This window comes from Serinus canaria, chromosome 1A (genome assembly GCF_022539315.1).
Source record: "Serinus canaria isolate serCan28SL12 chromosome 1A, serCan2020, whole genome shotgun sequence".
NCBI classification, from domain to species: Eukaryota; Metazoa; Chordata; class Aves; order Passeriformes; family Fringillidae; genus Serinus; species Serinus canaria.
The window spans coordinates 35,278,119-35,302,971 of record NC_066314.1 but is presented as its reverse complement, the minus strand read 5'-3'; the positions used below and the strand labels follow the sequence as shown (position 1 = coordinate 35,302,971).

General features: G+C 38.4%; 1 protein-coding gene across 1 annotated transcript in view; it reads right to left on the bottom strand.

Annotated features, from left to right (window-relative positions):
* The window catches only part of TRHDE (thyrotropin releasing hormone degrading enzyme), a 205,761-nt gene that overhangs the window by 26,353 nt on the left and 154,555 nt on the right, over nucleotides 1-24,853 (bottom strand). Inside the window, exons 11-12 of the mRNA XM_030238218.2 lie at nucleotides 16,325-16,458; nucleotides 16,171-16,226 (exon numbers count right to left, since the gene is read on the bottom strand). Coding sequence (XP_030094078.1) covers nucleotides 16,171-16,226; nucleotides 16,325-16,458 — 190 coding nt within the window. The remainder of the gene's footprint in view (nucleotides 1-16,170; nucleotides 16,227-16,324; nucleotides 16,459-24,853) is intronic.

The window sequence follows — 24,853 nt, the reverse complement described above, 5'->3', positions numbered from 1 at the left end:
CTTGATGAAGTAAGGCATGAACACACATGAAAGAAAACCAGACAAGCTATCCCTACTTTGAACAGATTCCTGTGGCTATGAAAGACATGAATGAAGAAGTAATTGCCTTTAAAGAAAAAAAAAATCAAAAAATATCCAAAACAAAAAGAAGGTGCTACATTATTGATTTGTAAGATAGAAAGCTGTCTGCATAAATTCGACAACCAAAGGCATTTTGCTTGAGAAAACATTTCTACTGACCATCAGCAATTGAAAATAACTAGTGCTGAAGAAAAAACTTTAGTTATACAGTTATTCTTCTCACTCTTTTCTCTCTCCTTTAGAACTTCCTTGTCTTCTATCCACCTTAAGTCACTTTGGAAGGACTTATACAGTGACATCACTCTGGTTCAGGATGTTCCAGCACTTTGCACACAAATTATGGATTTGTTTCAGGTGTTTATAAATCAACAAGCTAAAATTCTGTCCCAATCATAAAAGACTCCCCCTGCATGGGAAAGAGTGTATGGGGGGTACAGGAAGGTTCTGAAATAATAGTATTACATATAAAATGCAATACAGACACAAGCATTTGAAAGTTACTTTTAAAAGCAAATACAGAAAACGTCTAGCTTTAGCTTTTGCTCTCACTTTCTTTTTCAGAACAGCACTTTTTTCTTAACTATCCAGACTGCAGAAACAAAGTGTAACCCTGTGGGTGTGAACTTTCCAGAAACAAATTATCTACTCTTCTCCTTACGCAGGTGTTTAAATCCAAAAGGAGTTAACTATCTGCCTAGAGAGGAAATACTAATTTTTTTTTCATTAAATAGTCAAAATCAGCAAGGTAGATTCCACAAAGTTCAATTTATTACGCTAAAGTATGATATAGCTTCATAGACTAGTTTTTCTCCTCCATTGCACACATTCCTTTAATTTCCATCAATGTGGAAGAAATGCAAACATGTAGCAAACAAATAAAATTACACACATTAGTAAAGAAATTAACCATTGCATACATGTTAATATAAATTTTTATCTCTGCTGTAATAACATGTAAAAACTGCCTCACTGCTTGAAATAGTTTGTTTCCTTGCAATGTTCACCACATCTTGCAGGCCTTCATTTTTTACACTCTCTGTTGGAAGAATTACACTCTGTTCCCTTCATGTTCTCAGGAAAGAACTGAGTTCATGTAACAGATTTCAAAAGTATCTATCCCACCCTCCAGTCTGCTTCATGTCATTTTTGTCCACATTTTATCAGCTCTGTTTTCAGCTCTGGTTCCAGCACATACTCAAGCATGAAAAACAAGATCACTTCAGGTGCCCACTGTGCCAACGGAGGAACTGAGCAGATATGAAACGAAAATTGTAAAGCATTTAGAGTGGGCAGTGGACAAAGTCCAATGCATCTGGAGACAGAAGGCTACTCCATTTTATAGGTCTTGTTTCTGAAGCAGCAGAGTACCATTAAGATGAGTTCTATGTCTTAATACTTAGTAAAGATTTCTAAACGTAATTAATGGAGCCAGAAGCACGCTGGATTGACTGTATTTAAAATTCTTAGAGATAATGTTATCTAAGAGGTACGCTAACTTAAAGATGCATATACGTCATTAGTTTCTAACAGAATTTGTGATTAGTTTTACTGATTATTTGATTGACATGCAAAGTGTAGAGTAAGGAACAAGAGGAATAGCTCTAACATGCTGCTTAAGGAATAAACAGATTAAAGTTCATTATAGCTGCGCTAATGGACATTTAAGTTCATGTTTTGAAATGAAATCTACCTATACTAGGTGCAGAAATGAAATCAACACTGCAAAACAAACAGATTATTTCTTTTAAGCTTAACTTCTCCATAAGGACACATTAAGTGAACTCAGAGATTGATCTCTTATTCCTGAGCTCAGAGCTTCCTGATGAGTTTCAAAATCATGATTCTTGGATGATGATACTCACTCATCCTCTTCATAACAGCTGTTACTCTCATCACTCACTCACTTCTTCTGACTTCCAAATTTATCAGACTATTCAATTATGCCTGTCTCACCCCCAACTCTCACTTTTCCTACTGTTTCCCTAAGAGTATTGTGCAACTTACACGAACAGATTGTGTCCAAATCAGATTTTTTCCTGTTTACCCCTGTCCCTCCTTTCCTTTCTGGGCATGACCCTAGAAGAGCTGTGCCAGTGTCATCAGAATCACCCCCTAAACCACACATCAACCAATGGATGCCAACAGAAAGGATGGGGATGAAGGGAGATTCTTGTAGATGAAGGGAGATTCTTGTCATTATTATATAAATGATGATTTATTTGTGAGCAAATTCATCACTTCAGATAATGTTTAAGAGGAAAAGTCGTTATGCCTGCTACAAATGATGTTAAACTCTTCTGTCAGCACATGCTGGGCAGTCCAGATGCTAAGATGAAACTCTGAGACAACTCAAGCAGAGACATATCTCAAATCCCCTTACAGTGGCAGTTAAGACAGCAACTTTCCTGAAGAAAACATAAGTGCTTCAGGAGCATTACCTTGGCAGAATGTTATTTATATTTTACACTATTTTATTTCATGGATGCTCACGGAAAACCATGATAGTCCTATCCTTTTACCCTAGTCACTGAGCCATGTTTATGAACTTTTTACTCCAAATACGCTGCACTCTAGACTATTTGGCATTAAATAGCTTCTGTCAAGAGGTATTAAGTACATTTACTGTTTCACCTTTTTGCATATAAAGTGGCATATAATGTGTATGTTATAAATTATTAACTATATACTAAAGTTTTAATACCTTGAGGAGTATTTCATTCAGGAAAAAAAAAAAAAAAAAAAAGGAAATATTTTAGTAAGGGTAAGGCCAAACACTAAGGCTGCTAATCTTTATATCCATAGTTGAGAAAATAGAATATAAGGAGAAACTCTCACCCTAAACGATAAAAGAGATAAACCATGAACCATTAAATGTCTAAGAAGTCCTAAAATCTAGATCACAGATCTTGGACCTGTGTGAAGTGTCCCAGGAGGTAACATGACTGCCATGAAAACCAGGTCAGCAGAAGACAGCACCTCGTTAAAGCACTGTGACTGTGTGGTGAGCCATGCTCTAATATTCTGCATCTTCACAAAGCATAACAACTGGTTTCTTAACTTCTGCATTTTGGTACAGTCACACTCTTTTAGTTTACACTAAAAGCTTGTCCACTGCTAAGAGTGACTTCAAGACTCCTCTTTCCCAGGAAATACTGCATTCAGCAAGATGCACTGGGCTCACTTGAACAGTGGCAAACCAGACAAAGGATGCTGGCATGGTTCTAGGATTCTCCTTCACTAGCCTGGAACAACTAGGTTCAAAGATGGTTATATAGGATCTGGTCAGCAAAAGCATTTATGGAGTAGGACAATAACCAAAATGAGGAAAGAAGGCAGAACAGAGCATAAGTCTGTACTGCGTATCTCTGTGAATTCTGTTGGAAAAACACAGATCTGTGGAAATGTTAAACAGAAATGTTTCACAATAATTAGAACAATAATAAGGAAACCAAAACTAGCAACCTTCCCAGCAAAAGCAAAACTGTAAAATAATTTCCCTGTCACATAATTGCCTAGAAATATTCACTCAAAGGTACTACACAGTGTAAGTTTAGTACACACTGTACAGATGCAGCTTGACTTATTACTCTCTCTTTCAAGAAAGTCGCTAGAAGGTCAGTGACAGAAATCCTTATTTTTCTTGTGTCTTTTTAGCCATCAATCATATTGCTATCTTTAAGTCCAGCAAAATTACTATCAGATACTGCCTGTCAAAGTCCAAATGCATGAGAGACAGGGCTAAGAGAGAAGGTTCTTTTCTAGCCTAGCCATCTTGGAGGAAAATTGAAACATTGTCTGTCATTAGGGGACAAACAGATTATGAGCTATACTGAAACCAGGTGACATGCATAAACACCACAGAAATACTGTGATGTCCAATCTTATGCCTAGTCTGAAACAGGTGCAGTTTTTTCTAAGTATGTCTAAAGTAGCCAACTGGGAATCTTAGCTAGCACGCATCTCTTCCATAAAAAATTACCCAGAGAAACCTGGGATAGTTTTGGAAATTATTATAACAGACAAATTATTTAAGTCAAACAGTGTTGACACACATAAACAGCAGCTGAAAGCATACTGATGTTCAGGTAAAAACATTTCTCAAGGGCAAATTAAAATGTTTTCAAAACTTCATCCATAGAACCTGGAATTAAAGAGCCTTAAGAACTCTTCTAGCGTCTCCCTACCCAAAGTAGATTCATACCAGTGCCATTCCTGACAGAACTTTATTTTGTTTATATTGACCTCTACCAATGGATATCCTAGAACACCACTATTTCAGTACTGCTCTGACAAGAGGAGATAAGAATATCACAGCTCTGATCTTTTGCCCTGTAAATAATCATAGAAGAGTACCAACAGATCTATTTCATGTTATATATAAAATGGTCTGTTGTTTACATATCTTCAGTATAAACTATGAAAAGCAGACATCCCTCTTTACAGTTTTTCAGACTAGAGAGTTTTAATTGGACATCATGGGTCATACAGAAAGCAGCCTAGACTTAAAACAGCCTCTACAAGCCCTCTCTAAGCCAACTTTCCCCATACTGAGTCATTTGAAACACATGACCACAAAAGCAAAATTTAATCAAAAAGATCACATTTGAGATGCTTCATTGCTTTATCAATTTTTACGTAACTGTCCTAACCCATCAGTTTACCACCATGTCAATCATTCTGTAGCCAGCACAACACACGAGAGCATGTGTTAGAAACACAGCACCATATGAGTTTTGTCTCACTATCTATGTTCCTGATTTCACTGCTGCCTGCCAAACTGAAGAGGAGAACAGGAACGTGGACTGGCAAAAAGAACTGGTTTAGTTACTAGACAAATTACCTCTATATAAACATCCTGGTTCAGCAGGTTTTTCGTACTGAAGGAGACTGCTGACGAACTGCATTGAAAACGTGATCTATCATTTTTATGGAAAGACAGAGGTGGAAAAAGATTTTCTAGATTTTATATATAAGTATTATGTGGTTTATGATATCATACCATATAATATCATAAGCACCAATGCTTAGCAAGGTACTATCCTGCTTACATTGAAGAAGTTGCTACAGTGGCCATTGCTAAAGAGAAAAGTGGCAATGAACAGAAAAAGAAAGTACTGAACATGGTAATGAAATCCCCTCACGAATAATTCCCAATAAAAATCTCATGGCAATCAAAAATAATCTTTAAATTACATGAGGTTTTAATGAGTCAGAAAAAAGCAGAAGATCTAGATTATATTATGAAACATTAGTGTGTATTCAACTGCATTCTGACCTTGATTTGTTCTTTACACTGAGCCACTGAACTTATGGACAGATCCCAGCACATTCATTTTCCCCTTAGGGACAAAGTACCAAATGGTAGTGTAATTGCCAAGGGAAAATTATTACTCTGTTCTGAATTATTTCTATCATAAATCCAGCAGCAGTCAAACAGACTCTGTCACAAAAACGACAGGGTTGCCGTACAGTGATGAGAGTCCCACATACAAGGGCACCATAAATCCTTTAGTCCCACCACCCAACAAAGACATTATAAGTCATATGTTTAAATCAAAATTAGAAAATCCAAGCTGGCAGCAAACTGGTCTGCATTACAGAAGCAATGGAAATGAGGTGATTTACTTGCTGCCAGTTTAAAGCTCACCCTCCCTTGTCTGTTTCTTAGAAATGTGTAAAACATGACTAGCTTTTTGTCTGGGTAATTTTGAAGGGGTAAAATGCAGCTCTTCAGAACACAGATGTGCAACTCAGATTAACATCAGTTCTGTTTCTGTGCATGTGCAATATATGAATAATTAGACTATACTCATTAGCTCCTAGAGGCAGTTTAAAGTAAGTTAGGATTCTTAACAGTTGATTCATTCTTTTGTCTTAACAGTCAAGTGTGTGGAATAGAATAACTCACAGAGAAACCTGGCATCAATGAGCATCCACATATAACTGTATCTGCCTTCCTCAATTTTTCAGGACCTATCAAGGACTGGTGTCTCTACCAATATATTCAGGATATTCTTGTCCACAGTACTTTAACAGCATTTCCTTGATAGCTGAGTAAAAATATATATGTTGAACCTTGACATGTCAAAAAAGCTTTGGGCAAGGCTATTCATAGAACTGGGAAATTAACTCTTGTAGTCACAGATTTCCCCATTAACTCCTGCAGGGCTAGAAGTCAACAATTTAAAAAACTTAGGATGACTGGCATCCATCTTCAGCCACAGAAGCTGCAGAAAGAATCTTTTATAATAGAAAACTAATGAACAATCTGTAAAAAAAGGCCCCGTGATCTTCAGTATCAAAGAATAATCTGCCTCATGCTACCCTCCCAGGACTGAGCTGACTTTATGTAAGGACCATGTAAGGACTATTTTTCTAAGATGCCAAAGTGATGCCATCTCATCAAGTAAGATGACTTGACAGAGACATTACCAGATATGGACCTCCACATAAACAGGACAGGAATGCATATCTGCTCTCTGATGAATACAACAGTAAGTTTTGGCTTACAAGATCATTTTAATAACTACATTTAATTAGCATTCAATGTCTCCAACATTAAAAGATTCAGAGAGTAAGACAGTTTGAAATGAAGCCTGCTTCTTATTATGTTTTCTCACATGCAAAATATTTAAGGACTCTTCAAGTGACATTCAGCTCCACACAAGTGCATTTGAAGCATCCTACAAAGAATAGTTCAAATTCAATGCAATTATCAAAGTATTATGTGGCTTAAATTATCTTGCACAGTTTTAGAGTTGCCACATAAGCAAAGACTAATATTAATTTGAATTACTCACTTCTTGAAAACAGAAGAAAACCTCAAATCTAAACCCCTCTATGCTTGTAAAAAAAAACCTCCTTCAAACTGTAGTTCACAATCCCTCCTCTCCTCTTCTTCCCCATATGAAAGAAAAACGAATTAAAAATGAGTAATACATGAAGAAAGGAATAATCTTACTGCTAAAAATTAAGGCTATGCAGTAAGGTATGTCATGTTTTTCATTATCATGAAACCATGATTTTTGAGAAGTATGTAATTCACAGGGTTACATTAAGTAAAGAAATTTGAATGTATTTCAGGGGCTAATAGACATCAATTTCAGATGACTCAATCATTATAATTGTTATTTATTTTCTTGCTTGGTGATTTTTGTTGGGAAGGGTAGAAAGAAACAGCTCTTCTATTCATTAAGTTGTCAACAGGTGATGATATCTATGAGAGCATGTTTGAGCAGAATCAAAATTGAGTTACCTTATTACAATGCACAATACTTTTTCATCACTCCCTGTTTGCCTGGTCTAATGTTTATAATTTGCATATCAGTCACCCAAGTGAAATATGTGTTTAAAAGCCAGAAACTTCATATGGACAGCAGAGAATTCCAATATGGAGAACACAGACATACAATCCAAATTTTGTTTGCCAGAATATCTACAGAATTGGATATTTCTTTTCTAAAGGCAATTCCCAAAATACATATTTATAATTAAAGATTCTCTGAAATTCTCCTAAACCCTCACCTATTCTCTTATCTCCACTTTGCAGAGAGGAAAAAGACACAAACAATTTATGTAATTTTACTAAGATCACCTGGGAAGACTACAGCAGAAACAGCATCCCAGGTTTCTTCAGTCCCTGTGCCTTAACATAGTCCTTGTCATAACATAGTCCATCCTGTCATTTATTGCCTGATTTCTGGGTAGAGGAAAACACACTTCTAGCCAGATAGGAAGGAGCTAATCTATTACAACATTCCAGCAGACAGAGCATACATGGACAAAGACCAGATCTCCTCTAGACAACAATCCTGGTCAACAGCAATTGGATAAGCTCAAAAAGTAGGATCATTTCTGAGAAGCAATGGTGCAGTCAGGTCAAAACAGCAGCCAAAGCAGTGACCAGCCTGTGACAGCAGACTTCTTCCTTTATGCTAGTGAGGCATCAGTCTTGTCTTTTATAACTAGAAAAGTTGGTTTATGGCTTCATTCGTATACCCGTTGCTGATGCTAGGAAAGTCAAGGTGTTTAGATCAGCACCTCCAGCTTCTCAGAGTGCCTTGATTTTGCTACCTTAACCAATGTAGCAGAAGAATCTTTTGCTCTCCACATTAGTCCTGTCAGACCCACGGAAAGGAAAGCAATCAGGTTCTGGGGTAAGGGGTCAAAAAAGCTGCTTGTTTTGAGAGGACAGCTGAGGGAGGTGGAGACTAGGGCTGATCAGGCAGCTGTGGGGAAGAAAAGGGGCTATGAAGTATGTAAAGGATATGAAGTCCCAGGGAGTGGATGTATACTTGCTATGAGAAGATAGGGTTCCCAAAGAATGCCACAGGTTTTGAGGTTGTACAAATCCTTCCCACTGCCCCACCACCACATATTCCTCAAGCCAAGCCATATTTGCTGCTCTTAGCTCTGTCTCCAGTACTTGAAGTTACAAAGAAGCATTCAGCAAGCTCCACTCATTAACTCCGCTTCTAGTTTAACCTCAGACTCCAGTGTTTTCTGAAGCACAATTCAGACTGGTTCAATTAATAGTCCCAAAATAAATTTCAGAGACCGTTCCCTTCCCCTCTCCCTACACAACAGCCCCCGGCAGCTGCGCAGCAACAAGGATACATCCATACCAAGCTGACTCCAGAGACCAGCTTGAACTTGTGACTAAGACTATGTGGTAAAAACAGAATGAGTTAACAACCATTAGCTAAAAATAACTCTGTCACTCCCTTAAAACCATAGTGAAGTCTTCCTGACAGTTTATTCTGGGTTTGGCTAAGAATAGAGTTAATGTAGTTTACAGGATAAAACAATTACTACTATAATTAGTCAGAAGTACCAGAAATAATTTAGACAAATTTTGCTGGGGTATGACTAGACCAAGACCTTCCCTCTGCACTAAACACCTTGCAGTTAGATCTACAGGACTGGTTTTTAGTACATGCTGAAGAGTCTTCAACTTCTTCCCTGACTCTCAGCAGGTATTTCTATCTTTCAAGACACTCTCACAGCACCAACACTTTCCTGGAATGTGCTGTACAATTTGCTTTACTGCCTTTAGCTATGTAACAGGATCAGATGCACAAATGACACACATACTACAAAAGTAGAATTGGCTTTTAGTGTGCTTAGTTGCAGGAATTGCCTTGATTCCTCTTGTTACAAACACATGCAAATGTTAGCTGAAATATGTATGTCCACAGAAAGCAGGAATAAATGCTGTGATATGTCACAGAACATAGGGACTGACATGCAGCATATGGAATGAATGATGGCTACCTTAAAATAATTGAAACTTCTATTTTCTCTAAAAAAGGCACATCTACTTTGGCCCATTGAGGGAGTATTTATGTCAAAAGAAACCCAACAACTTCTGTTGGAAACCATATCTAAATCAATTGCTAGTGAACCATCACCAAAATTTGCCTGACAGTGAATGGGAGTTACTATGGCATCTGCTGAAACAATTCAGATGAGGCCTCATTTATTAAAACAGTAAATCTATAGCACTATTAATCAAGCGTGATACAAAGTATTGATCTAATACTCCCTTAGCTGGTACTCAGAGGCACTAATTAAGGGAGCTGCATAACACATCTTGTTTTCCTCAGAGTTGAACTATTAGAAAATGCAATCAGGAGTAAAGATGAAGGCTAGAGTAGAACTGCAGTTTACTAATTTAAATAGATCCTATATGACTATTTCTGAATAGCCCTACAAAACAAAGTCAACAACCCTGAATGTGGCTGTTGAAATTTTGAAGCATTTTGAAGTTCATTAATTGCACTAAGAATTTCTATCTTTTTCACCCACTTATTATCCAGACCCAGAATTTCACATGGACCCTCAAATGCCTTTACTTCTCCCAACATTACACTGAACAGGACTTGGAGTAACACAAACAAGTGTAACATGGAACCAATTAGCCCACATATGTTGGAAGACTTCAAATGCTACAAGAAATGAAATCTTAATCTCTGTGAAGGAAAACAGCAATGAAGATCATTTCAATTCCGTAATTTAATTTTGCAACACATGTATTTCCACCAGACATTTCAAGAATAATTCTGGATTTTATATGAAAGTATATGAACTATAATCTTAGTTACGAGTTAACAGTCTGTTTCCAGAAATAAGAACAGCTAACCATTATGTGGGTTGGTGCTGCCTCAGGTAGCTCCATGGATAATTTTTTTTCCTAAGTGTCAAGACTCCACAGCCAGGAATCAAATTTTTAAGAAACAATAAAATAGGAGGTTCTAAAGACACAATTTTCCAGATCCAAAAAGCTATACTTGATTAAGGAAGACTTACTTTTAAAATTAATTTTTCTCTAAAAGTTGGTGAGAAAGTGATCTGAAGTCACCATTAGCTTACTTCAGTATTTTACTTCTGGAATCAATCTTGGAGTCAAATGCACCAGCTGTTAAAAATAAATTTATGTCAAGGGAGATTATTTGGATTTATATTTTGAAAACTAGGTTGATACTGTCTTTTCCCTTGCCCTCAGACTTGGGTTTTATAGAGTCAGTAGAAATCACAGCTTGGGAAGAAACAAGCCACAAAGAATTGTTTTACAGCAGGAAAACAATCATCATAATTGATCATTTATTTGCACCAGGATCCTGGTTTTGGTCTGATGTAGGAAATTCTGACAGAAAGGAACACTTATGAAGGCCATCTACAGCATGGAAGCCACTTAATTCACAGAAAATCTTGAAGGTACATTTTTTTCTTGTTGCTCATTTCTGCTACAGCTCTCCACACTTGCGAAGCCTACAGGGGCAAGCTTCATTTGAAGAGACTACAGCTCAACTTGCCCTTAATCTGTGCATGGAAATGGACAGAGCTCCATCACAGTCGTCCATCCTTGGAGCCCAAGAACAATTACCAATGACACAGCTTCACGCTCTCTCATTCAGAGCTTACAGAACTGGAAACAACAACAGATTTTAGATGACAGTAAACGAGACACTCACAGTCACATCTGATTCAACACTGATTAACATTAAACATAAACCAGACCTATTTCTTTCACGTAATACCAGATCAAGTCAACCAGTTTAATGAGGGAAATCGTTTATGAAGATTTAGAGCCCATCAAGGAAGAACCAGGGGTGACACAACACTCCTAACATTAAGTGAGTAATTTATCTTATGTGGTTAAGTGGTTTTGAGAGGTCAGGTGGATGTTTCCCTCCATTAACTGTCAGTGCACTACAAGGTGAGAATGTCAGATTTACAGGTCTACCTTTGGGATGCCTAAAGTAAATTGGGAGGTATCCCACCTCACATACTCACTAACTTATCCTAAGGAAAGAGAAAGATGTGAGAAACTGACAATGTTACTCACATGCTTATGAAACAGTGCAACCTTTGTTAATCATTGTGACACTGCTTATTGGAGTTACCCTCTGATCTGCCCTCTGCTCTGTTTAAGCTTATGTGAGAACCACAGTTCTGTTTGTCTTCTTGTGGCTTCTGGGCTTTCTCAGTCAACGTTTACTAATGTCATTTACTAGAAACAACATATTTTTAAATTTTTACTGAAACCTCATACAAACTAAAAGAATCTTCCAGAAGAAGGGAAGAAGGAGTGTCAAGGTGCTATTCTTGCTGAAGAATACGGGACATGAATTGCCATAAGCTATGTTCTGCCAAGGCTACAGCTTTTTTTATCTGAAGGGTGTGCACATGCACTACAGCCAAGAATTATGCTTAAAAATCTGAAAAACAAACAAGTTGTAACTTTCTTTTGTTGCTATTATTCCACTCAACTCTCCTTGATGAATGTTATATAAACCAAAATACAGCAAGAAGGAAGATGAAGGAATGTATTTCCATATAAAATTGAACCAAAAAAAATGCAATTAAAAGCTATAGAGCTTAAAACATTCCTTGGTAGTATCAATTCATTTATATTGTTGAATTTCAAGAAATCACTATGCTGGTCAGTAGAAGGATAATAAACATTTCAGAGGAATGAAATCAAACATACCTTAAAATAAATAAAATGTTCCGTTACAAAACAATTTATATGAGCACTTTCTTTCATTTTTCTCTAGCTCTAAATATTATTAAATTTTACTAAAGAGAAGAGCTGCACACATTCCACAAACAAATCAATTAGCAATATAATGACACAGAAATAATCATATTAGGACAGACAATATTATAATAGTGGAAAAATTGAGTCAAAACCTTTTAGTATTATCTGTATCAAGTTCAAGAGCACACTAGGAAGTACTTCAGAAGTTTCTAAGGACAGGGTATTTGGAAGAAATACAGTCTCCAGAGTACAGTAAAAAAAACCTGTTTACATTAGAAGTCATTTTTCAAAGGACCAGCATGAATTTAAGAAATTATGTTTTAATTGTTGCATTATTTTAGCCTTAAAAATAATAGCTAGGGATTAGAATTAAAGTATGTATTCCACAGTTCTCCTCCCTCTCTCAAGACATACATGTTTACAGTTGTAGACAACAAGATAACACATCATTGCAACTAGGGACCAAACTGAGGACTGAATTACTGTTAAATACAGCCAGTCTTCTCAGAAATCAGATCTGAACTACCAAGTACTACTACTATGTCTGGTCAGTAAGGTTACTGACCTTCCCTCAGGTCACAGTCAGAGACAAGTGTAGGTGTTTAATCTCCCCATCACGTAATGTCATACAGGCAGGGAGAAATGCCCGCCGTGCGTCGGACATGGCACTGATCCAGCACAGCACCCATGAGGCACATGACATCTGACTATGGCACTGCTCCAAAATAAAGTGGGGCAGCTTTCTGCACTGCACCCTGCAGCCAAGGGAGGGAAAGCTAAGCTGCTTTTAGGCTGATGCTGGCCTTTTGAACAGTGACTTTTTCAGAAAACTGAAGGAGTCAGTGTTATTCTGAGAGCCCTCAGAGCTTGTTTTAGGAACACTGCTGTGTCACATCAAAGCCCCAGATGCGGCAGGAGAAGCTGCACCACACTGCAGCATCATGGTTCAATTCCCATTGCCCGCCCTAGCAAGAGCTTTCCCAACTGCTTTCTTACTGCAAGAAGTTCTGATGCTCTGACACCAAGGCCAGCCCTCAACATACTGCTGAGAGTCTCTTAATGCCTTCCTAGTCCTATTCATCATAAAGGAACGTAGCATGGGTTAGGGCAAATCCTGGTCTTTTTTTTGTCTGGGGGAAAGGGAATGAAAATTAAAAATACCAAGCTTTTCCTAAAAAACTTACCATACTGTCAGCCAGCCAATCATAATGACTTCAGCATCACCATAATTTTTTAAATTTTTTTTTTAAACGGGAAGATGATAGATTGTCTTAGGTTGAAAGATGTAGCTGGAGGTGTGTATTCTATTTGCCAACTGTTAGAGGTGGGGCAGTTATCTTCTGTTAATTGGGCAGTTTTCTTTGTCTCTTCCACAAACCAATCCTCCCTCTGGGAAATATCTTCTGTTAATGGACCACTGAGTGTCACTGCATGACTGATAAAATTACATAATCCCGTTGGGAGATGCTCCACCCAGGGGGAGGAGCCAAGCATTCCTGCCTAATATATAATCTGAGATTTGGAACACCACAGGCAGCCTTTTCCCACCAGATTCCCAGAGGAGCAGCTTTCTTCTCCACTGGATTTCCAGAGGAAGACCAGCCCCATCTAAACCACCAACAGCCTTTCTGAGGAAAACTCCACCCTTCTACAGGATCCCTGCTTAAACAGAACCACATCTGTCACTGCAGGAGGACAGCAGCCACCATTTAATGGGACTGCTACCAACACCCTGACCAACAAGGTGTCAGGTTGTATTCTGACTCTATCAGTGGTTTGGTTTTTTCATTTGTATTATTGCATTTGGAGTTTTTTAGTTTTCCTAGTAAAAAACTGTTATTCCTATTCCCATATAATTGCCTGAGAGCTTCCTAATTTCAAAATTACAATAATTTGGAGGGAGGAGGTTTACATTTTCCATTTCAAGAGAGGCCCCTGCCTTCCTTAACAGATGCCTGTCTTTTCAAAACAAGACAGATTAGCAATGTAATAAAGATCAACAAGAAGTATGCCCTACATGGTAAGTTTAGCCAGGTCCACATATCTTATTGCTACTCTTGAACTACAGACCATAAATCTACTGTTTGCAAACAGATTCTTCCTCCAAACTGCCTTGTAAGGCACACACTCAAGGTAACACTACTGACAGGACTCTGGAAACAGGAGTCTAGCTGTATATCCCTATTGGAAGAATATTTCCTCTTAATTGATATCTATGTATGCACATGTGTCTAGATATACATTTATAGCTCCACTACTTTTTTTCCACAGTGTGTGAAGACCAAATGCAGCAGCAGTCTGCTGCAGACCATCATTAACAAAACAAAGTCTAGGTTTTTTTTAATGTGAAATCTTGTGAAAAACTTCATAAGGTTCCAGTGTAGTTACCTCTGAAAAAGATGCCAGCTCTAGTATTCCCAAGCATCCCCATAAAAGTACTTCAGAAAATTAGTGGGGAATGCATTACGCATCTAATCTTTTGAGTGGTTTTTTAGGTAGACGAAACTTGGCCAGACAATTCAGGTTGGGTCTTTAACCAAGGCTTTACCTTAATACTCTATGAACAAGACATCCTAGAGCACTGGCTCAATACTGACTCAGAAGAAAAACACTCACCTACAAAAAATGGCTTAAGAAACAGCTTTTTTTCAGGATCTAGACTTTCAGGGAAGTCTAGACACTCTGACTGCATTCAGTGCATGGAAAAAGAGGTGACATGCTGGCTCTGTGTAACTGCATACTACTTCTCTGAGGTGTCAAAACCAAATAAAATTGGAATTGATTATGACTTTACTCAACATCTGGTAGTTCTAATAGTCTAGATATTTCAGAATAATTTGCAATATTCTTCTAGTCAGAGAGCAGACAAATCATGACCTACTGAAGTCAAATAGGTCAAATAACGACCTATTTCTAGTTTTTACTGTTACCAATGGGTAGATGTCACAAAGCAAGAATGAAGGGCCGTGCCAAAAGCAAATGGCTACACCTCTCCCCATGATACCTCCTTCCCTACTCCATCTCTGGACTGTTAAGGGCTAATCACTATTTTTTGTCAGCAGCAGGAACAGAGTGGTAGGGCACACCACTGTGTTCTACCACAGTGATGCTAGAATATCACAGAGCTGTAACACTGCGACTGAAGCCCAAACACCTCCAGTGACCATTTGTAGTTAAATGTAAAGACACTAGCAAGTGTCAGGAATTCTTTTCATGCTCCCTTTGACAAGACAGTGCAAGTAAAATCACATTATTTGCAATTTTGCAATTAAATCTGTAATTATGCAATCAAAGTCCTATACTAATGCTATGTTCCCAGGTACCTCAAAATCAAAAAGCTACAAATGTTCCACTAATTTCCTCTCATTTTACACTTTCACTACCAACATAATGGATTTCAAAATGGGGACCAATCCACTGCCTCCATTTGTAAAGAAGACACTACCTAACCAGCACTGTATGTGTTAATTATTAACTCCAATCATAATAAAACACAAAATGTTGCATAAATTCCAGAAATACTCAATGGAACTGCTTTTCCATTATGTTTGAAAAGTACCACAGAGAAAAAAGAGAGTCTGTTCTAGCAGATTATAAGAAAAGAAAGATACTGGAAAAATGATATAACAGTACAAGTTAGGGCAAAAAAATTTCTGAAGCTTGAAGGTGCCTTCCATCTCAAATTAAATACAGCACAAGTAAAAGAAAGGAGAGGTCGGACAACTGGGAGAAATGGAAGGAAAAAAACCCTCAGTCATTAGAAAAAGAGGAAAGAGATTATTTATCTGCAAAGTGTTAGATTGAACTTGCTGCAAAATTGATCAAATCTCTTCAGACTCGGAAATACCCTACAGCAATTATTGATCAAGAGTAGTGAATGTGCTACAGACCATTTTTATGTGCTATACAAAAAAAAAGCAGGGGAAGGAAACTAAAGTGTGCTTAAAACACACTTAACTTTGAAACACACTCAACTGCTGAGTTAATGGTTGCATGAGTTATTGCAGCAATGTGTATGAGGATAGATGATCTTCAGGAAAACATACCTGGCTAGATTGAATGCATCATCAATCAAGCCTGCTCGATTACTGACAGAGATAACCTGTGAGGGGCAAGCACAAAAATTGAACCATTTAAGGTGATGAAACAGTGAAGGCTCATCTATGAAAGCAGATTTTAGGGATGACAAGAGGATCTTACCTCATGGTTCCTTGTTAGCTGATTAATTAGCAGCCTCCAATTCCTAATATCATAATTAACTCTGAAGTAGCCAGTCTGGTTGATGTTCCCCAGCAACCAACTTGCCTCTTGCAAAGCAGGAATTCTGTGGTGTTCTGGAAACAAAGAAGAAGAAGGGAAGGGATCTTGGTTTTAAATTTAAACATTCTAAAGGTGCATCTGTTACATTTTCTCCTTCTTTAACTATACGTGAAGGCAGTAAAATTAATTCAAAGACTAATAAAAATACTGTGTTTGATTAATAATTTCCTTCATCTGTTCTGTTGTTGAGAGATGCCAACTGTCATTCCCATGGGGACCTTTTACACACACAGAACTTCAAGTGTGCTTTTTCTTTCCTGGCAAGTATTATTTTTATGAGAGGTACCCACTTTAAGTCTGGTACCCTCATTCTGGCCATGCTTAAATAGTTTTCTACAATGGTTACTCAAAAAATTCAGTGAATGTGCTACAGAGAGTAAAGTAAACCTGTGATTAAAAAAATTGATTCTTAAGTGTTTCTGAATGTATTTGATTAAGTTTTTACACTGGATTTTAAATTAAAGTACTTCCAGTTGAACAGCTTCTACCTACTAAGCACTGAGAGCTTCCTCTTTAGAGCTAGACCAATTAACCTTATATCACCTAACCTGTTTTTCATCTTCCCCCTTCTTTTAAGTAATCACTTTAGGGCTGAAAGTCTAAATTTATTACCATTTCTGTGCAGTCAGGCACCCCACAACAATTTGCAGAAATAGGGATTTCAAAATTTCAACAATAGAAATGCCCTGAACTCACAACATGCACTTCATTTTTATCACAGCACAAAGCATCAGGCTTCAACACCCCTGGAAGAAGTCTTCAATAGTGTAAATTATTTTGACAAAACTAACCAAAACTAACACTAAAAATTCAGAAACACTTTTTTCAACCAATAAAATTAGTTTTTACACTGCTGAAGGAGTAGTCTTGCCATTAATTTAAAAAATAATAAATACATAAAATTTGTTATAAATGTAATTCCATTAGAGAATTTTTTGGTGTGCTTGAACTCCCTGAAGGCAACAAATTGGAAAAAAGTTAGCAGTATGGTCTTTACAATTCGCTCATACTATCTAGTACATAGGCTTCCTAAAGAAATTGATTTGTTTTAGTCCTTCTTTTAAAAAAGTAATTTCTGAGGAAATTATACTTAACTAGGGCTACAGATAAAAGTTGTGCTTCTCCCTTGACTAACAGCAAGCCCACAAATAACTACTAGTTTAAAGTGCAATAAGTACAAAGATCAGCAAGACCTGAATCTTAAAAACACATAATTATATGTTTAAATACAAGGACCTTCATTATGCACATGGATTCAGATAAAAAACTGCAGGATTAAAATAGATGGTCCTCTTTTCTCCTAGGTAGTTCTGAAACCATTAAAATCTCTGAAAAATACACTTATTAAAAATATTAAGCCCAGAATAATTCTGTTGTTGCCTGTTCAATTCAGCTGTTATTGCTCTTTTATCTGTGGTAAAGCATCAAGCAGACACATTCTTTAGGATCCAATATGTCCTACAGAAATAGAACTGATAAAATCAGAATTGAGTCCTACAACTCTGTGAACAACCCAGGTGTCCATACTGTCAAAGCACCTAAGATGCTTCTGCCACACAATCTGATTTGGAACAAGGCTGTAACACTTGTGTGTCCTTCTTTCCACAAGGGGCTGTACCAATCAGTCCTAGGCAAATTCTCTTAGACCTGCTCCTCTGTTTAAATCCTTTTTTTCCTTGAGTCCAAGTCAGATCCAGCCCATTCCTCCATCCTATTTAGAGAAGACTTGAATCCTGTTCCTTGGTAACCTTGTACCACCTTAATGCAGTACAGCTTTCTGCCCATGCTCTTTGGTTGCAAACTAACCTTTAAATGCCACCAGTCCTGAAAGCAGCTACTTGAAACTAGTTAATCTTTGCGCCTCTACAATGCTACCTAAAAGCATACCAAACTGGCTATCAGCACACATTAAACAATATCTGGGTAAATAAATACATTAAATGGAAATTTTCAAAATCATATGTAATTAAAAAATACATGCACCTTTTCTCCTTTGGGCATTTTTATTACATTTTCCCCTCCAAAGTGAGGAAATTACTTATGCTTCAACAGAGTATTGAATGATACTTCCCAGTCAAATATGACAAGTTCAGAATAAGCTATTTCACATGCAACAGTTGTGCAACACCCCCAATATGTATCACTATAAAGGAGAAGAGTATCTTTCCAAATCATGATGGCGTAATTGCTGTTTCTGTCAGTTTAAATGCAACCATGACCTCCTGCTGTTATTTTTCAATAAGACCACTCATGTATTGGCCTTCTCCTGAAATAAAGGACAGAAATCTTTCACACCTTCCCAACTTACATAAAGAGGTGGCTATTTTATGGGACTGCCTGATATATGTGCTTCATATAGTTCTATATCATTCACTAGAATTTGATATTTGTGTCTGTCAGTTCTCATACTTTTCTATGAAATAAATTCTTTCTTTTGGTAATTACAGGCACTAAACATTTCTATACCTGAGTAATGTTTCCATTTACCACAAACACATTTATTAGTTTTCTGTTAAAAGTATTATAGTTAGCAAAAAGGTAATAAACTCAGTGTTAAGCCCTACATTAAACCATTCATGACTTTCTGAACAATAAAAAAGATTTCATTTGGAATGAAATCCATCTTAGAAGGTTTTAGTTCACCTCTCAAAAGTCAATTGAAAATATATATCCCATTATATGTGAGATTAAAGGGAATTTTTTTAATCTTCTTCCATCAGAAAGTGTTTTTCCATGGTCATGATTTGTCTGGATGCCTCAGAAAATAACACTGCTCTAAAACTTCCAGTTTTGCCGCATATAGGAAATATTTAGGAGGAAATGTTTAAACTTAGAGATTTGTTTTGAAGTGAAAAAATCAGTTAGGGTCTCATTTTTCTCTCCAGTTTGTCTGCTCTCAAAGTGTGAGATAGTTCCTCCTGCTGGTGTGTGTGGCATGATGTTCTGAGCTCTCCCAACAACTTCAATTCCATCAAAACCAGCATGTGAGGCCAGTGTGGGAGAAGGGCACCCTTCTGCAAGACAGTACTGCCAAAAGTATGGGCTAAACACAGTTCCAGTACCATTTCAAGTCTTTTGACTCACAGTTGTTATTTTAATTCTTTACTTTATACAACCCCTAGCATACTAAGAAATTGGTTTAAGCTAGTAGAATCTCTGCTGGGGCCATTGACTCCATTCTGCTGCAAAAACAACTGCACAAGTGTAGCACAATTTCTTGACAACACCAGCAAGCAAAATTTTTCTGGCAAAAAAAGTGTTCCATGAGGAACTTCATAATACTTTATACTGGCTTTACTAAATTCTGCATATCTTCTTGCAAGAACTTTTCATACAGGGAGAAGGCAAACCAGAAGAAAATAATTCTATCTATCTCACGTGCCATGTTGACACAGCTCCATGCTGAAAGAAAATATTTTGGTATAGAGATTAGCACAATAAATGGAGCACATCAGGAAATATGATCATGTTCCATCTCACAAAACTCTTTCTTTAATTTGCCCTTCCATCCATTAATATTCCTAAATGATGGAACTGCTAATGACTAAGGTGATACACAATGTAAGCAGCTATTTTCTGCTAGGATATTCAGCTGTTAGAATAAGGAGAATGATTCTGACTCATTCTGTCAAAATTACACAGGATTCCAAGTCCTGTATCCCTGGTCCTCTCTATGGCTGGCTGAGGCTCAACGCAGAACCTGTATGTTGATCTTTTTCTCCCGTGCTTCCCTTCTTCCTACTTTTGAAAGATGAAGGAGTGGAGTCAACACAGGTAAAGCTCAGCAGCTGAGTTTCAGAAAAGAAAAGAAAGGGTATTTTTCTAAAGCTGCAACTAATGCTCTGCTCCCCAGCAGGCAGCCAGCAAACACCAGCTCAGAAGCATATCTTCTACAAAACACTTCCTGGAGGAGAATCTGACTGTTCAGTGGCTTAAAGTAGAGATTATATAGTAGGAGGTGGCAAAGTAAATTGGGACTTGCTGTTGGAAGGGGATTGTCTTGTTGAACTTTCTTTCCCTCATCTCATGGCAATCCTGAGGAGATATTAGGAGCAATCTGAAGAGCAGTCACTTTAACTGAGGAAGGGAGGTCTATCTAAGGAGTATGTCCTTAGAACACAACAAATCAGTTAATAAACAGGAGGTGGGGATGGAAAGGGCAGGGACCAAAGCTGTGTCAGCCAGTTCAGCAGCACTTGCTGAGTTTCATGGAGGTGTTTCCTACTTGGAGACTGAGCACCAGAAAAATGATTCCCAGGGAACAGCAAGTATGCCTTTTTCCAAAGCCCTGCTCACCTACTGGAAATAGATGCTAGCTAAACCTCCTCACTTGAGGTTGAAGTCAGTACTAGATTTGCAGAAACATGCACAGGTAAGCCTGTGCTTCCACACTAGTACACCTTCATCAGAAATCACCAACATATTCCCACAAGCCCTGCTTAGCAGTCATAGGGATGGAATGCGTCCAAAGCTGGTTCCTGGCTTTCTATCCACTACTGATTTTGGGCTGATCCCAAAATGCTATGGATACATGTTCACAGATCATTACAGCAAACAAAAGAGGCAACTTATCTAGGAGAAACAGAAACAAGACCTGAAATATGACAGCAGAAGTTTGCAACACCAATGATTTCCACAGTGCCAGCAAAATTTACCATTCAGCAGACCTGCAAGACTGAGGCACCAAGAGCACTGCAGCCATCTTAGCATGATGTTTCTGACCTCAGCATGGAAAGGAAGGTCTAGCACAAGATGTTTCCTTTGTGACTGGTTTACAGTTACTTGAAGCAGAACAGCCTCATCTGTGGCTGTGAGGAGTGAACTGGGAAAAGGTGGTGGTGACCTTTGGGCAGCACTCTGAGAGCAAATGAGACAGCTCCACTTCACACACCAGACAAACTGACCCCAGTAAAAGGACCTTCATCTTATGGCTGGTGTATGAACTAATGAGTAGAAATAGTTACATAAGTGTTATGGTTCACTGGGTAAGGAGAAGAGGGACTGGCAGAAGCACTTGGAAAATTAAAAGCTTTCAAAACCATGCCTACATACCTTCCACAAACAGGTGGGAAGAGCTATATTAGATTTGAAACATCTTGGGTATTATGCACTGTGAATGTGACAGCCTGGTCTGAGAGCAAGAAAACTAGACAAGTTTTCCCAGAATTGGCTTGTGAGACTTCAGGGAGTTGAAGATAAACAATGATAGTTTATTATTATAAACAACTTGCAAGCGTTGTTTTCCTACTTTCTGTTTCCCTATTTTTCTCAAAGATGCTTTATAAGAAAAGCATTTTGTTAATTAACCAATCAAGTGAAAGGTTTTAATTAATTGACCAATTTAGTCTATCTGTATCAGAACAATGTATAAAAAAAGAGAATCCAAAGTAAAACAATAATGCTGTGCAAACCAGCCTTCTAGTAAGTCTGTGTCTTTTCTTACTCAACAGCGACAATGCACCTCACCAAACAAGTTGCCAAGGCCTGGCACTGTCCTCCCTACAGGATTTCCTGCAAAGGACAATGAACTACAACTCAAAAAGATACTGTGTAGCTGCAATTTCCAGTGTGTTCCTTCACTTCAGTGCTGTGAAGAATGGATAGATCTAGTGTTGTTGCCAGCAGCTGTGGTGAGATGCAGTTATCTGAACAGATCCTGCTCAGCATATTGAACAATCAGTGATCTGCATGCTCACTACCTCTGGCATGTGGCCAGAGACAGACAAGATGAGGACAGAGCAGCAACTCAATCATCCTAAATTCATGTCATTCTCAAGAGCCGTAGAGCAGCCTTATATCCTTTTGTTCATGAAAATACCAACTGGTATCCTACAACACCTTGATGAGGTCACAGACACAGTGGCAGAGAGAATGCAAAAATCATGAATTCTTTCTTTTGTTTTTCTGGATGTACATGAAGGAAAAGCCTCTTACATCAGCAAATAACCATTCTTGGCGAGCTAGGGCAAGGCACAGGGTTAACTTCTGATGGATACTGTTATTTGAAATACCACCATAAAAAAAAAAAAGGAGGAACATGTTTTGATGTATTTCTATATGTAGCTATTTCAAAACTGCAGAGGTTTCATTTCTATCAGATAACCCACAGACAAGGTTAATTTTATTGGAAGATTTAAGTGATATGCCAAGATATCACAGAGGTAGTCATCAACTTGAACCCTTTTTATCTATTGGCAGCTGAAAATAGCTGTGTGATCAGTAGTAATGACTATGTTGGGTTTGCATGGCCATGTTTTGTAGCAGAGGGGAGGCTAGAGAAATGGCTTCTGTGAGAAGCTGCCAGAAGCTTTTCCCGTGTCCAGCAGAGGCAATACCAGCTGGGTCCAGGACAGACATGTTGGCCAAAGCTGGGCCAACCAGATTTGCCTCTGTGACAACATATTTAAGAAGAAGAAGAAGGAGAAAAGAAGTTCTCGCTCAGATGTAATTGTGGGCAGAGAAGAGCAGGGTGAGAACATGTGAGAGAAACAACCCTGCAGACACCAAGGTCAGTGGAGAAGGAGGGGCGAGAGATGATCCGGGCACCAGAGTTGAGATTGCTCTGCAGCCCATGGTGCAGCCCATGATGATGCAGCTGTACCCCTGCAGCCCATGGAGATCCACAGGGATGCAGAGATCCACCTGCAGCCCATGGAGGAGACCCACACCTGAGCAGGTGGATGCCTGAGAGGAGGCTGTGACTTTGAGGGAGGGACACTGGGAGAAATTACATGTGATGAACTGGCCATAAACCACATTCACTTATCCCTGCTGGGGCAGAGGAGGCAGAGCTAGGAAACAGGGAGGGGTGGGGAGGGGGGAAGGCATTTTAAGGTCTGTTTTTACTTCTCATTATCCTGCTCCTATTTTGAGTCTGTTTTGCTGAGACAGTACCTGGTGAGGGATCTCTAACTCAGACCTTATCCAAGATCCATGAACACTTTTTTATATTCTCCCTCCCCTGTCCAGCTTCAGAGGGGAGTGGTAAATTGAGTTTGGTGGGTGCCTGGTGTCCAGCCAGGGTCAACAGACCACAATAACAAACAACAGAGAGCTGTTCATTAGCTCCAGTCCACTCTTGCAGTCACACTGGAACCTCCTTCAGCACAAGAGTTTAGTCAACAAGAAGGAATTGCCTAGCCCTTTCTTAAAAGGGCACAGAAAACATCCTCATGAACAGCATTTACTCCAAAGTTGATTTGCGTAGCTGCATTTAATTACACACACTTGAAGAACAATGTGACCTCTTCCAATCTTCCAAATACCCTCTGCAGCAGTTTGTTTCACCTCTAGCTGGCAGACTTTTTCCAAGACTACCCACTGGGACAATACTGAAACTGTCCTCTGTACAACAGAAAGTCTTCAAGATTCTTCCAGTCCACAAGAATCAAACCTGGAAATTGTCCTTTGGAGTCTCAGAATTCCTCCCTCATCCTCATGAAACAAACATACCAGCTGCAGAAAAACTCCCAGGGATCATGTATACTAGCCTCAATACACAGCAGCCTAGACCACTGTAAGTAAAAGCAATACGACATTCTTGCTGTAGTCATAAGTTTATAGTCTCATTTTCAATGAGGCACAGCAAGTGAATAAATGAGTGAAGGTAATGAGAAAGAACAATGATAATGACAATAGATCACAGTGTCATTGATTTGCTACACAGCAGACTGATGACTCGGAAAGGTTCCTCTTTAATTTCCATATAGTAGCCAGCCCAAAATAATTGCTCACACTGGCCATCATCAATTTGTTGATTTCTTGAAGGCATTCCAAAAGAAGCAGTAGATCTTAAAAGACTGGGTAGCAGTTTTATGGACTTGTTCCTCCACAGCACTCTGTAAGTAAAAGTCAATGAGGAAGCATCTATGTAGATAATAGTCATACACTGAACTTTGAAAGAGGGAGTGAAGGGAGGGAGGCATGCATGTGCAACCTAATGAGATGGGATGATCAACTCGCTCTGAAATTAGTGGGAACCTTTCTAATAACTTCAATGAGAGTTCAATCAAGCCCTAAAGGACAAAAGTAGAACAGGTCATTAAGGCAGACTCTGAAAGTGCAAACAGGTCTTGAAGTATTCTGGAATGTTAATGCTAAAAAGTATGGCCAAAACAGTAAGTTTCTGAAAAGTGAGGCAGAACCTGTATGCTTTGGTGAGAGTATGTTCCCCAGGTATGAAAATTGCTCTTGTTGCAGGCATACTTCTAGATCATTCTGTCATGGGAGCAGCATAAAACATTACTTTTTCATAGGCTGCAAATGATCTGGGTAACAACACATAGCTTGCACCACCACAAGGCTGGGGTACTCAGGTTTCTGCTGACCGTACACCATTCATTTCTGGTCCTTCTGGCTGCTAAGCTCTATGTATTTTAGTAACTTAGAGAAAAAACATCTCACACACGT